Source organism: Artibeus jamaicensis, unplaced genomic scaffold, assembly GCF_021234435.1.
Source record: "Artibeus jamaicensis isolate MK-2021 breed Jamaican fruit bat unplaced genomic scaffold, CSHL_Jam_final contig_490, whole genome shotgun sequence".
NCBI lineage: Eukaryota > Metazoa > Chordata > Mammalia > Chiroptera > Phyllostomidae > Artibeus > Artibeus jamaicensis.
The window spans coordinates 15,196,372-15,211,876 of NW_026521861.1; the positions used below are offsets into that span (position 1 = coordinate 15,196,372).

General features: G+C 42.9%; 1 protein-coding gene across 4 annotated transcripts in view; it reads left to right on the forward strand.

The window, feature by feature from the left end:
• SEC23IP (SEC23 interacting protein) overlaps positions 1-15,505 on the forward strand; it is a 52,440-nt gene that overhangs the window by 14,780 nt on the left and 22,155 nt on the right. For 2 of the 4 annotated variants that reach the window (XM_037164826.2, XM_053668386.1), the window contains exons 1-8: positions 71-308; positions 5,135-5,658; positions 6,526-6,748; positions 7,786-7,979; positions 8,893-8,982; positions 11,131-11,251; positions 12,318-12,407; positions 15,352-15,493. In XM_037164826.2, coding sequence (XP_037020721.2) covers positions 149-308; positions 5,135-5,658; positions 6,526-6,748; positions 7,786-7,979; positions 8,893-8,982; positions 11,131-11,251; positions 12,318-12,407; positions 15,352-15,493 — 1,544 coding nt within the window. In that variant the 5' untranslated portion in view covers positions 71-148. Of the gene's footprint in view, positions 1-69; positions 309-5,134; positions 5,659-6,525; positions 6,749-7,785; positions 7,980-8,892; positions 8,983-11,130; positions 11,252-12,317; positions 12,408-15,351; positions 15,494-15,505 lie in introns of those variants that run through there. The other 2 variants (XM_053668387.1, XM_053668388.1) reach the window with 2 other exon arrangements.

A 15,505-nucleotide genomic window follows, 5' to 3' on the forward strand; every position in this document is an offset into this window, starting at 1 on the left:
GGGGCAAGGTGAGGGTCATGGACCAATCACGGAGTTCCGGTCCTTGTGCGCAAGTGCGGAAGTGTGTTGGCCCCGAGTGTGACTGGTTTCCGGCCAGTGGTGCTTCACCGGCTTCCCGGAGACGTGTAACGGGTGGTGGGCCACAGCCATGGCCGATAGGAAACCTAACGGCGGGGGCGCCGCCTCCACTTCCTTGGCCGGCACTAATTTACTCTTCTCTTCTTCGGCAACAGAATTCAGCTTCAATGTGCCCTTCATCCCAGTCACTCAAGCCGCCGCTGCCTCGGCCTCCTTGCTCCTGCCTGGAGGTAGTGAGGGATGGGGGTCTGGTGGGGCGAGTGTGTGGGGGAGGCATGTGAGGGGCGGGCGATTGGGTGACGACAGTCAGACTGCAGGTTTTTCTTCCCCGTCTGGACCAGACCCTCTGGGTAGTTGCCAGGTGGCTAACTTTGAGTGGCCTGGGTACTTTAGGACCTTGGAGGCGGGGTCAGGTCACAAGACTTGTTTTGCTCTTCGTTAAAGGACCCCTGTTCCGAGTGCTGGACACCACTGCGCTCCACAGATTTTTATTGAACACTTTCAGGTGTGCCCGGTACTTTCAGGGAATGCACACGAGGTAGACAGTGCTCTCTCTTCTAGGATACAGTAGGGTATCTCCTAGGGTAGACGTGTAACATTCGCAAAGTTGAGGTACGGAATGCAATGCTCGTCTCTAAAGACGCTGCTTCACTTCCTCTAGGGCTGTTTCTTGTTCTCTTTGGTCCCACTCCTATGTGCCCCTTAACTCCTTGTTCACATTCTTGTTATTGTAGCGAGATCGCTTTTTAGCGACTGTGTGGGATAACCCAGAGAGTGGCGTTTAGGAGCACATGCTGTGCTCCTGCCCTGGCCCTGCCAGTAACTTTCTGTGCGACCTCGGGCATGTTGCTTTACCTCTCTGAGCTCAGTTTCCATTGTGTGCAGCCTGATAGGGCTGTAATGAGAAGTGAGTTAATTTTTGTAAGGCGCTGAGTATAGTGCCTGGTGCACAGTGTTACATAAATGTTTGCAAAATAAACACACATGCCTGTTTGAATTGTGGGCTTCTTGAAGTTTGCAGCTCTGACTTATTCGCCTTTTTTATTTCTAGGATATTTAGTGCCTAGCACATAGATCCTCATTAAATGCTGACTATTTTCCCATTGAATAACTTATCCTTGTTTGGAGGACCGAGAGGAGGTTTTGTTGGAGAAGTGAAGGGCAAGCTGGAGGCAGTTGTACATGCAGATTCCCTTTCCCTTGTGGTATGTTTCTTCTTGGTGCTTGTCACCACCTGACCTGCACACATGTTTATCTTACCCCTCTAGAACGGAAGCTCCATGAGAGCAGGGATTTATACCTAGAACGGTTCCTGGTACGCTGTAGACCAATTTGTCAGTGGTTGGTTGTTGAATGAATGAAAGGATGGGAGTCAGGAATATATATGTCTCATTTCGACAACGTGGCTGCAAGGTTAGGCGTTGCCATTTTTGGCGAAGGACTAGCATGGTTGGAGCAGAATGCTGCAGGAGGTTGCAGAACAAATAAGGCCATAGACGGGACTTTCGTCAGGTGCTGGGGGAATTTACCTATTTTGAAAACTCTGGGTTCTTGGACATACCTTATTTTGTAGTGAGAAAGTTAATTTTTTTTGGAACTGAAATTCTGTACAATTATTTTTCCATTGCTAAAAAACATTTGATCATTAGCAACCCATGCATATACTTTCCAGAGACAAAGGAAGCAACAGTTAATTATCTCGGGGAAAGAGAAAACCTCACACATAGGGAGCAATTTCATTCGTTCAGCATACGTGGATTGAGTAGCTTCTGTTTGCCAGGCCTTGTCCCGTGTGTCTGGGAGACCCAGAGCAGATAGCATTGCCCACAGTGATTGCACAGTGTACGTGTACACACTGCCCAACTATGTGAGCAGTTGTGTTGCAGGCTTATAGTGGCTAGAGGGAGGGATTGATAGGCTGCCGTGAAAGCTATGGGTTTCAGTCTGGCTGACCTGGGAGAGGACATCCCTTGGGCCTCAGGGCCTCAAGGCCTCCAAGAAGAGGTGATTCTTGAGCTCAGTGTAGAAGGATACACTGAAATTAGGGAGTCTGGAGAGGCAGACATATGTAAAAGTCTGAGGTGTGAGAGAATATCTGCATATCTGGCAGGGTTTGATGGTAGGTGCTCACATTCTCTCTCCTCACCCATCTCCTCTCCCTGTCCCTTCTCCCCTCCCCCAGTAGAGCAGTGTGACTAGAGGGTGTGCAGGGGAGCAGCTTGAGTGGTCAGTGGGGACCAGATCACGAAGGGCCTCCTATAACATATTGAGTTTGTGGTCACCCTTGATAAACAAGGCAGCGAAATTAGGGGTTTCAGAAAGACTGCAGTGTCTGAGATTGCCCCGGAGTAAAGCTGACGGTAGCAGGAGTGGTCAGCCTGGAGGCCACTGTGAATCAGCAGGAGTGGATAGCACTCTAGCCCTAGTCAGCCACATCGAGTATAGAGAGCAGGGAATGGATGCAAGAGATTTTCAGGCTATAAAATCGTTGGGACTCAGTGACTCATTGGTGGCCAGGCTTTCTACCATAGCAACTCCTCCTAGTTCAGTTTTAGCATCAAGACCTAGCTCCAGTGCCTGGCACATAATGGATGCTTTGTACATATTTCTTGAATGAGATTCGAATGATTAAATGGAGGGGATGGGAGAGAGGGAGGAGTCTGAGAGGCGAGGTTCTGGTTTGAGAGGATGGATGGATGGTTGGGTATTGTGATAGTGAGACGTGGTAAAGGAGCACGTGGAAGGGGACGGTGCTGATGGTCAATTCCAATTTATTCATGCTGAGCTTGAGGTGTATGTGGCTGAGCCTGCTGAAAGTACTGAGGAAGCAGGTGGAAAATAGGTCCTGGAACTAATGAGAACAGTCTTGTTTGAGACAGAGTTGGGAGTGTCACAATATACAGGTAGGTAGGTGCCCATTAAAGGTGTGGGTTTTGATGTTAAGGGTGTTCACATGTAATTAGAAAGTGCCTGTGAGGTGAGACTGGCATTATGGTGAGATCAGTATTTCATTTGTAATTGATGCTAATCAGAAAAAAGCTTTCTGAATGAGGTTGATCCCTAAATTGTCTTAAAGGATGAGAGAGGTTTTTTTTTTCCCCTCCTTGTAGTTATTTTTCTTTTCTTTAAGATTTTTAAGATCTATTTTTAGAGAGAGGGGAAGGGAAGGAGAAAAAGAGGGAGAGAAACATCAATGTGTGGTTGCCTCTTGCACGCCCCCTACTGGGGACCTGGCCTGCAACCCAGGCATGTGCCTTGACTGGCAATTGAACTGGCAACCCTTTGATTCTCATGCCCACATTCAATCCACTGAGCCACACCAGCCAGGGTGATGCTGGTAGTTTTTGAGAGGTAAATACAGCTAAGTCCAAGTGAGGTTTAGATGACTGAAGAGAGAGGTTGGGAAGTGGAAATATGTAGGAAAAGTAGAATGCTACAAGCAGACAAAAGCCCTTGTACAGGAGGTGATATTTTTAGTTACAAAGAAACAACCTAGAAGAGTATTTTGAATAGTGGGTTATTTTTGTTAAGTTGATGAAATATAGTGGGAACAACCTATAAGCTCAAGCCAGAATCCGCCAGCCCAGGGTCCCCCTTCAGCAGATCAGGATGGAGCCTGCAGCTGGAAAGAAGGCCCCCTTTGTCAGGTCTCAGAGTCAACTGTGTACTGGGAGCAGGTCCACCCACGGACAGGCTCCACCCTTCAGGGGTAGGAGATGAGAGGGAATGAAACTAGAGAGGGAAGAGATTAGGGAGAGGACAATAGAAGGTACGCAAGCTAAGGGCTCACGCAAGTTTGGGTGGGTGGAAGAGCGGGCTGGACTTTTGAGGCCACAGAGGAAAAACGCTTTAACTTTACAACTTGGTAGTAGAATAGAAGTTAAATGGTCGGTGATCATACCTACAGTGAAGATCAAGTTGGACAAAGGGAAGTGAGGGAACTTCCCTTGGTTAGAAAAGGACTTTTCTAGTGATTCGGCTCTGATGACAGATTATCTGGTTGTGATGCTCTGCGGTTTTAGGGATGGCAGTTCACGGTTGACCTATTTTGCCTTGTGAATACAAATACCACGTGTTCATTTGTACAATCTGTGCTTTGCTGGTAAGAGCCCTGACATACCCCTTCTTGTCTTGCCATTACTCTAGAAATAAAATATGTGTATTGGGTAGCAGAACACTATGATTTCTTACCAGGAAACAAGTGCGTTCAAAAGAACATGTAAATAAAGGGGGGGGGGAGTACGTGTAAAAATAGTAGGCAGGGATTTTGTTTCTGTTTTTAAAAATTTCTATATACAAACATGTATAATGTTTATATACTTATAAAAGAAATAACAGGTATTTATGTTCATTTAAAAAGTGTGGAAAGGTATGGACCAAAATGTTGTTAGTGGTGATTGTCTCTGGAAAGTGGGCTTATGAATGAATTATAATTTTTCTTTCTTTTTTAGTTCTTTCCTTGTATTTATTTTTAATTTTTAAAAAGTTTTATTCATTTTTAGAAAGGGTAAGGGAGGGAGAAAGAGAGGGAAACATGTGTGAGAGATACATCGATTGGTTGCCTCTTGCATGCTTTCAACTGGGGACCTGGCCTGCAACTCAGGCGTGTACCCTGACTGGGAATTGGACTGGCGAACTTTTGGTTCACAGGCCAGCACTCAATCCACTGAGCCATACCATCCAGGGCTATTTATTTTCTTTAAAATTTTTTCTTATATTGACTTTTAGAGAGAGAAACAGCAATTCGTCGTTCCACCTATTTATGCATTCGTTGGTTGATTCTTATATGTGCCCTGACTGGGGATTGAACCTGCAACCTTGGTGTATGGCTATGACAGTCTAACCAAATGAGCTACCTGGCCAGAACCTTTTTGTTGTTTCTTATTAATATTTTTTAGTTTTTCATTTCAAAAAGTAGTTTTCAAAATAAAAGTTTTTCATTTTTTTCCCTGTAATGCAGAAATGAAAGTTTGAGCAACAAAATAAGAATTATAAGAGCTAGATGTGTAGAATGATGTCATACTTTTGAAACCATTTAGCCTTCTGTCTTTTTCAGAGGATTCCACAGATGTTGGCGAGGAGGACAGCTTCCTTGGTCAGACTTCTGTTCACACGTCTACCCCACAGACATTTAGTTATTTCTCTCAGGCATCAAGCAGCGGTGATCCGTTTGGGAATATCGGACAGTCGCCATTAACGACTGCAGCAACATCAGCTGGACAGCCAGCATTCCCCAAGCCCCCAGCGGCTCTCCCTTTTACAGCCGGGTCCCAAGATGCATTTCCACTGTCCAGCTCAAAGGCTCCACATGGTGCTCCACCGTCGTCACAGATGGGAACAAGTGCTTACTTGCCTCCCCAGCCGAGTAGTCTCCCTCCTTCCAGTTTTGGGAGCCCACCCCAAGGCGTGCCCCAACAAGGGTACAACCCCTATCGCCACACTCCCGTCAGCAGCAGAGCTAACCCTTACATCACGCCACCGCAGCTGCAGCAGTGCCAAACACCGGGCCACCCTGCCCATCCGCCACCCTCTGCACCCCCCGTTCACATGTACCAGATGCCTCCGGGGTCTTTGCCGCCGGTATGGAGACCTGTTTTTGTTTACTTTACTTGTTTTACCAATTACTCACTTTGATTTGTACTCTCCCTCAGTGCTTTTTGTAATCAATATGATGACACATTATTTTCAGAGGATAGCTTTGTAAGCTGTATGCTTTGATTTCTTACCAGGAAAAAAAGAGTATTCAAAAGAACATGTAAAAATAGTAGGTATAGATTTTGTGTCTGTTTTTTAAAACTTTTTTATACAAACATGTTTTAAAGGGAGCACATTGAAACAGAAACATTTTAGTTTCTCTTATCTGTACTGAAGCAGTAATTGATTTTAATGAGTTAATCTGTGCCAATATTTCCAGATTGTAGTGCTAGATAGATACCAATAATTAATGGGATCTAAGGACCAGTGAGAGTCAAAGCAATTATTATCTTAACAGACTGCCAACCTCTCATTTTTTAATTATACTATTCAATCTAGATACTCAATTACAGGGACTAAAATTAATTACTCCAATAATTTCTTTTATTTACATTTATGGAGTTTGGATCTAGACAGTTAAACTCTGTTTCAGGAGAGTGATAGAATAACATTTACATTGGGTAAATTTTGTAAAATTCCCATACGCTTTTTTCCCAACTGATATCCAACTGACTTCCTAGGGGAAATCAGCTAAATCAGAAAAGGGGAAACAGTGGAGAGAAGAGCCCCACCCAGAGTGGCAGAAGTATCAGCGTTATAATAAGACTGTAACATAACTTTACTCCTGGGAATGGAGAATGGGTTTCATTTTATTCAATTTATATCATACTGATACATGATAATGGGTCTGAAGCATATACAAAACCGTTCCTTGGAACAGTTGTGACGGTCGTAACTTCTTGTCCCCTCCAGATTCCTCCGCCAGTGCAGTCGGGGCTGTCCTCCGAAGGACAGTCACCAGCCCTCGCTAGGCCTGCGGGCCCCGCTGTGCAAGGGCCGCCTCCTTTCTTCCTTCAGAACCAGTATGAACCCGTGCAGCCGCACTGGTTTTACTGCAAGGAGGTCGAATACAAACAAGTGTGGATGCCTTTCAGCGTGTTTGACTCCTTGAATCTCGAAGAAGTCTATAACTCAGGTAAGCACTGATCGTACGTCACTTATCAGCATGGCTGGTTTTAGGGGGAGAAGGGGTGAAGGGTGTGTAGCTGTGGCTTACTTCTTGTGACTGTCACGTTGCTTAACCCTCCTAGATCCAGTGAACGCTGTACTTTAAGATGGTGATATTAGTATAATTCCTGGGTTATTTGAGCAAGTTATTTGAAGAAGTGTTTTAACAGAGGCTTTTTGAATCAGAGAAATAGAGCAGTTCATATAATCTAGGTGTCAGTTTTCTTTTTGGGTGTAAATTTTCTTATTTCCCATATTCATTTTAGCTATAGGGTGTTTGTAAAGTGTTTTCTCTGGAAATTTTATTTTTTAAGATATTGTGAGAAAAAGTGACCACGGTCAGCTGAGTCTCGGAACTGCGGAGGCTACGTCTGTTGAAGTAGCCAGCGCACGGGGCGCACTAAGGCTCTGAGAAGCCTTGCAGTGGAGAAGTAGGGTCTGTTGTTTTTGGTGTATCCTGATGATATTTTATCATGAGACTTAATTACCTATTAATATTCTTTAGAAATGCACTTCATGAGTGTTGCTGCTTTGGTTTAAAAAATATACCAGTTATTTCACTTATTTTACCATCATGTTTTTAAAAAGTTTGCTCTGCCTGTTTGTTCACTTGAGCAGAATCATGCCCTGGTCAGCGTGGCTTGAGTTGGTTGAATGTTGTCCCTCAAAACGAAGGTTGCTGGTTCGATTCCCACTTAGGGCACGTGCCTGGGTTGCGGTCTTGGTCCCCAGTTGGGCACGTGTGAGAGGCAACCAGTCAGCGTTCCTCTCACACATCAGTGTTTCGCTCCCTCTTTTTCCTAACCTTCCCCTCTCTCTGCAATAAATAAACAAAATCTTAAAAAAAAGGAATCATAATTTTGATCAGTACAGATTAATCTTAAATATTTTCAAATAAAAATGAGCTTAGTTCTTTGTTTTTCAGGGTCAGTCACTGGATTCGTTATTTATTACTTTTGAACATGCCTTGTAACTGTCCGGTTAAACTGTGGACTTTGTATGCAGTGCAGCCAGACCCCGAGAGTGTGGTTCTAGGCACGGACGGGGGGCGCTACGACGTTCACCTCTACGAGCGGACGAGGAGAGCCGTGTACTGGGAAGAGGGGCCCGCTGAGGTGCGGCGCTGCACGTGGTTCTACAAAGGGGACACAGATAGCAGATTTATTCCCTACACGGAGGACTTCAGTGAAAAGCTAGAGGTATGTGCGCTTTATTCCTTCACGCTTTTGTTGGAAAAACGCAGGCCCTGGGTATATTGGAGCCTCGGGTAATCCCACTCTCAGGAGCAGAGTTTGTTTACTGGAGGGCCGTCTTGGTCCTGTGCACACAGATCACCGTTGGTGTCAGACAGCTGCAGGCAGGAGTGAACTGCAGCTTCGCCTTTGTTGCTCATCGTTGTGTAATCTCATGCAACTCTGAACTTACTTAGCAGGCCTGCTCAGGGGTGAATTGTGTCCCCTCCAAAAAAGATATGTTGGCGTCCTAACCTCCAGTAGCTCAGAATGTGATTTTATTTGCACATAGGGTTGTTGCACTTATAATTCTTTAAGATGAGATGATTGTGGAGTAGGGTGGCCCCTTATCCCATATAACTGGTATTTTGAGAAGACAACATGTTTAGACAGACGTAGGGAGAACGCTCTGTGAAACTAGAAGATCGGAGTGATGCACGTGTAAGCCGAAGGACACTGAAGATTGTCGGCAGGTGGCCAGCAGCCAGGGAGAGGAGAGGAAGGAGTCCCCCTAGGTCCCAGAGGGAAGGAACGTGGCCCTGCGGACACCTAGGGTTCAGGCTCCTGGCCTCCGGGGCCGAGGGATCCGTTTCTGTTGTTTTAAGCCTCCCAGCCCGTGGCACTTTGTTATGGCGGCTCCAGGGAACTGACCAAGTCTCTAATCTTGGCTTTTGCTGCTGTGTAATGTGGGTAATATTACTTAGAAGTGATTGAAAGTAATTAATTAAATGAGGCAATATATGTAAAGTGGTAAGTATGGCAAACAGTTAGTACATGAGAGCTGCTGTTACTGTTATTTTTATTACCATCATAGTTACAATTTTCTCTTAACGTGTCGTAGATTTGTAATCATGAATATATGTTCTTTCCATTATTGTAGGCCGAATACAAAAAAGCTGTGACCACAAATCAGTGGCACCGCAGATTAGAATTTCCAAGTGGAGAGACAATTGTTATGCACAATCCAAAGGTAATGGTATTTTTTAAGATACTAAGAGTTTATAGGTTCATTAAAATAATTATTTTGAGGCCCTGGCTGGCATAGCTCAGTGAATTGAGCGTGGGCCTGCAAACCACACGATCACGGTTTGAGTCCCAGTCAGGGCACATGCCTGGGTTGCAGGCCAGTTCCTGGCAGGGGACTCACGAGAAGCAACCACACATTGATGTTTCTCTCCCTCTCTCCTTTCCTTCCTCTCTAAAGATAAATAAATAAACTATTTTAAAAAATTATTTTGCAGAACATGTCTGATAAATGTTCGTTTTTATTTCTGCAGTAAGGATAGATATATGACAATGCATTACTTTTAAGTTTATAGTTGACATTGATCATAGAAACAAAAACAACACTTAAATCTGGCTCATGAAGTTGCTGTTTGTGGCACCATGTTAGCTGAGCTTAGTCTGCAGCACAGAGGTTGCTTGATGAACTTTTGCACTTGATCAGAGGTCAGCTGACTTATTCTGTAAAGGGCAAGAGAGTAAATATTTAAGGCTTTTTACATCATATGGTCTTTGCTGCAGCTATCAGTTCTGCCTTTGTAGCCTAAAAGCATCTATAGACATCGGGCATAGCTATTTTTAATAAAACTTTATTTGTGAAAATAAGTGGTGAGCCAGTTTGGCCTGCAGGCCCTAGTTTGCCCACCATGCCCTTGATAACTATGTGTTTCAACCTTTGAAATGTAAAATACATTTTTCCTTCTTATTTGTATTGTCTTTAGAAACTTTTTTTCTTCTGCTTATTATTTTTAATGTGCTGTTAGTGGTGTTTGCATCCTTTTATTTACCGTTCTCAGTCTCTGACCTACAGCTTCCCCACTTGCAATAAGATTTACCTCCCTGGGCCATATTTTAGATGAAGTGAGGTAATTTATGCAAAAGCATCTAGCATAGTGCTTGGCATACAGTTGCTCAGAACACAGGCTATTTATTACAGGAAAGTATAAAGTAACCTACACTCTAACTGCCTCTGAGGTCCTATTGATATAAAAATAGCCTTGGCTAGGTGGCTCAGTTGGTCCCATACATCAAAAGGTTGTGGGTTGGGACACATACGGGAGGCAACCCACTGGTGTCTCTCCCTCATACTGAATCTGTCTATCTCTCTCTTTCTCTCCCCCTCCCCTCCCCTCCCCCTCCCCTCCCTCTCCCTTCCCTTCCCCCTCTCTTCCCACCTTCTTCTCGCTCTAAAATCAATTAAAAAACATTTTAGGGTGAAGATTAAAACAAAAAAATAAATAAAAATAAAAACATTTATATGTCAACAAAGTTTAAACAGTATAAAAGGGTATGAAATGAAAAAGAGCCTCAAAATAATAGCCTCTTACTTTTGCATCCCCCCAGTATTTCTCGTCTTGATGGTAACAACTCTTATTCTTTGGTTTAAAATTTTTTTTTAACTTTTTGTTTTGTGCACAAACACAAAATTTTGCATAGCATTTTTTTGAAAGAAATATTTTCATATGACATCAGGTTTAATTTCATACAGTTGGATTTAACAGAATATGTGTCTTCCTGGCTGGTGTGGCTCAGTAGATTGAGCACCGGCCTGTGAACCAAAGAATGACTGGTTCGATTCCCAGTCAGGACACATGCCTGGATTGTGGGCAGGGTCCCCAGTAGGGGACCTGTGAGAGGCAATACACAGTGGTGTTTTTCTCCTCTTTCTGCCTCCTTTCCCCTCTCTCTAAAAAGAAATAAAATATTTAAAAATATATATATTTCTTTCTAAAAAGTGGTGAGTAAATCCGTTTTTGGCAGTGAAAAAGTAGTTGTCAATAGACTCCTGTTGCAGGTAACTTTTCCTTAATTTCTTATGTGTAAAATGGGATGTTTATATTACATTTCTAAATCCAGGTATATTACTTCTGATTTAGTTGTATTATTTTCTAACATCAGCATTGGATATAATGGTATTGATTTGCTTACTTTTAATGGTTACTGAACCCTATCAGGACTGTTACAGATTGGTTTTGGGGGAGTGGTAGTAGTACTTGGCGTATAAATTATCCATACTATGAAGGTACTTTATTATGTACTGAGCCACATATTTAGTCCGTAGTGGAAATGAATTCGGTAGTGAGACCTGTCACAATCCTTCTGTTGTATCTTGAAGGTTATTGTTCAGTTCCAGCCTTCATCAGTGCCAGATGAGTGGGGGACCACACAAGATGGACAGACAAGGCCCAGGGTTGTAAAGCGTGGGATTGATGATAACCTTGATGAAATTCCTGATGGTGTGTATAATTTGTTTAGGACCAGTGTCGTTTCTAGACTTCTCTCTTTTAGCGTAATTTATAGAAGGAGGACGTAAAGAGGCAGTTATTAGGATTACCTGCCATAATGTGCAGAAATCAGCCAGGCTGGCACATATCTTTTAAAATTTTTTATTGCCTTTTTTCTTTATTTTTACATTTAGAATTCTGTGAAGATACACAAATCATGTAAGGTAGACTTTAAAATATGTATTGTTGTAAAGAAATATTTTGCTGGTTGAAACTCAGCTTTTCGCTGTGTTTTTGGGCTTGTTTTGTCATGCCTCAATTCGTTTTTCTTACTTTAGTGCCAGCGTGGCAAATGTTTTCTGTAAAGGCTAAGTAGTAAGTATTTTAGGCTTTGCAGGCCATATGGATTCTGTTGCATCTATTCCGCTCTGCTCTTGCAGTGCGACGCATCTACAGGCTATGTAAACAAATGGGCATAGCTGTGTTTCAATAAAACTTTATAAAAACAGACAGTGAGCAGGATTTGGACCATTAGCCATGGTTTGCTAACCCCTGCTCCAGTGTTTGTCCTTTGGTTTCTCCTGTTTCGCCACTTAAAAGTATAGATTTTATTTTGACAGTTACATACTTTATATTTATTTCATTGTGTTATGAAATTACAAAATGAATGTACTCATTATGAATCTGAATGAAATAACCAGAATAAAATAGTAGATTTAACTTGGAGATGTTCTTATTATAGTATATGTGTATCTAACAAATCAAAGAAAGGGATTTGGGGGAAATATTTTAAAGTTTTATATTGGCAAATTGCTTCTCCATATGGGGTTCAGTGCCCTGTGGAGTTCTGAAGAAATCACAAGGTTATGGAGGCTCTATAGGTACAAACCTGCTGGTCGTCATATGCTGATAACGTCTGGGACCAGAGACAGCCTGCTTCCTCCGCTCCTTGGTCCAGCTCACTGCTATTTGCAGAGACAGACTTTGGGTTTTGTTTTAATTTGGTAGAGGGTAATGAGGCCCATTAGGTCGGAAGGGCCACGTGTCCAGCTTACGTGTGTGTGTATTTCTTTTGTAGGGGAAATGCCTCAGGTTGACCATTTGGTGTTCGTGGTACATGGCATTGGACCTGTGTGTGACTTGCGCTTCAGAAGCATTATTGAATGTGGTGAGTGTTAGTCATTTTACTTCGTGGAATGGTTTGAGAGCTGATAGAGGAGCTTTTAAATGTTCAATTTTAAAATAGCTTCCAGCTGAGGGGCTGTAAGAGGTGATTTATGTGATCACTGGGAATATTAATTTGTACTTGATTTGCTTTTACCATGTGTATAACTCATAAAAATTGAGACTGTGAAGAATTAGGTGGGAATCTAGTCTTGGAAATAATTGAGCCTTTCTTGTAGCCTCTGCTTGAACACCTCTAGCAACTAGGAACATCTGTGTATTAAACTGATTTGTAGTGAATTAGTGGTGGGGAGTTGTTTAATGGGAGTATGAATTCCTGTGGCTTCTAGAAATTTTTGAAGTTTTTTAAAAGTATATTTTATTGGCCCTGGCTGGTGTAGCTCAGTGGATTGAGTGCAGGCCTGCGAACAACACGATTGCAGTTCGATTCCCAGTCAGGGCACATGCCTGGGTTGCAGGCCAGTTCCCAGCAGGGGACTCATGAAAGGCAACCATACATTGATATTTCTCTCCTTCTCTCCTTCCCCGCCTCTTTAAAGATGAATAAATAAAATCTTTATAAAAAAGTATATTTTATTGATTATGCTATTAAGAGTTGTCCCATTTTTTTCTCCTCTTTATTCCCCTCCACCTTGTAATCCCCTCCCTCCAGCATTTCCTCCCCTTAGTTCATGTCTGTGGGTTATACACATAAGTTCTTTGGCTTCTCCTTTTCCTATACTATTCTTAACCTCCCCCTGTCTATTTTGTATCTACCAGTTATACTTCTTATTCCCTGTACCTTTGCCTCCATTCTCCCACCAACCCCTTCCCACTGATAATCCTCCATGTGATCTCCATTCCTGTGATTCTGTACCTGTTCTAGTTCTTTGCTTAGTTTGTGGTGGTTTTTTTTTAAAAGATTTAGTTGATAGTTGTGAGTTTGTTGTCATTTTACTGTTTATAGTTTTGATCTTTTTCTTATTCAAGTCCCTTTCAGATTTCATATAGTAAAGGCTTGGTGATGATGAAGTCCTTTAACTTTACCTTATCTAGGAAGCACTTTATCTGTCCTTCCATTCTAAGTGATAGCTTTGTTGAACACAGTAATCTGGATGTAGGTCTTTGCTTTTTATGACTTCTTTCCAGCCCCTTTTTGCCTACAAGGTTTCTTTTGAGAAATCAGCTGAGTCTTACGGGAACTTCTTTGTAGGTGACTGTCTCCTTTTCTGTTGCAGCTTTTAGGATTCTCTACTTATCATTTAATTATGATGTGTTTTGGTGTGTTCCTCTTTGGGTCCATCTTCTTTGGGACTCTCTGAGCTTCCTGGACTTGCATGTCTATTTCCTTCACCAGATTGGGGAAATTTTCAATTTCTTGCTCTTCTTCTTTTTCTGGCACTCCTATGAATCAGATGTTGGAATGTTTAAAGTTGTCCCAGAGGTCCCTGAGCCTTTCCTCATTTTTTTGAATTCTTGTTTCTTCATTGTGTTCTAGTTGAATGTTTATTCCTTCCTTATATTCCAAAATTATTGATTTGAGTCCTGTTTTTTTTCCCTTCACTGTGGCTTCACTGCGTATTTTCTTTACTTCACTTTGTATAGCTTTCATTTCTTTTTTTACTTTGTGAGTGAACTCAGTCATTTCTGTGAGCATCCTGATTACCAGTGTTTAGAACTCCGCATCTGATAGGTTGTTATCTTGTCACTTAGTTATTTTTCTGGAGTTTTGATCTGCTCTGTCATTTGGGCCATATTTCTTTGTCTTGGCACACCTGTTACATTGTAAGGGGTGGAGCCTTAGGTATTCGTCAGGGTGGGGCGACCCTCTTTGCTGTGTTGTGGTGCAGGGGTTGGAGAGGGAACAGTGCTGGCTGCTCACCTCTCACCCTGCTTTCAGTCACTTCCCCTGTTTCCCACAAGTGAATTGCGCCCTTCCTGGTGCTGCCCAGGTGCCTCCCAGGTGGGTGGGCATGTGTACGTTCTAGGACCCTGTGGACTGTCCCCAGTGGACTCTCCTGGGAAGACTGGCAGTTTCTCCTGCCACTTCAACCCTCACAGGTTTTTATAGCCAGAGGTTTTTGAGGCTCTATTTCCCACACTGGAACCCTGGGTTGCAAGGTCAGTCTCGCTCCCCAGTTGTTCCTCCTGGCTTATCTGCATGTGAATGTGGGCCCACCCGGTCTGCCAGCTGCCAGCCTGCTGCACATCTCTCCCCCTGGGTGCCCGTCCCTGCCCCTCCTACCGGTCTGGATGAATGTTTCTTCTTTAACCCCTTGGTTGTCGGCCTTCCTTACAGTTCAATTTTCTGGCAGTTCTGGTGGTTTTTTGCTTTTAAATTGGTTGTTAGCCTCTTTCTGGTTTTGTGAGGAAGCACAGTATATCCACCTATGCCTCCATCTTATCTGGAGAAATCTGAAGCTTTATTTTTATGCCTGTATAAATAGTTCATATTTGTTGAATACTTAGTATGTGCCAAATATCTTGCATGTATTTACTTATTTTTATCCTCGCCTGAGGACATGCTTATTGATTTTAGAGAGGGGCAGGGAGGGGGAGAGAGAGAGAAACACCGATCGGAGAAACATTGATTGCTTGCCTCTTGTATGTTTCCCAATTGGGCACCAAATCTGCATCCCAGGCATGTGCCTGACTGGGAATTGAACCGGTGACCCTTTAGTTCAGAGGCCCAAGCTCAATCTACTGAGCCACATAACCCAGGGCAAGTTTTTGATAGTTAAGCTAATGTTTTTTACTCATTGACATGCCTCTAAAATAATGAAAAGTTTAAAAGAACTTTCTAAATGGTAGGTTTATTTTTTTTTTTATTCTTGAGAAGTTGGTGTTATAAAAAAATACCAATTTAGTTGAGATAATTGCTAACTACCTATCAAGCTAGGAGGATTTAATGAATATAACTTGTTGTTTTCCTTGATATTTTTTTGAAGTGGATGATTTTAGGGTGGTTTCACTCAAATTGCTGCAGACACATTTCAAGAAATCTTTAGAAGATCGGAAAATAAGCAGAGTGGAGTTCCTGCCGGTCCACTGGCACGGTGCGCTGGGCGGGGATGCCACAGCTGTTGACAGGTTTGTGGGTTT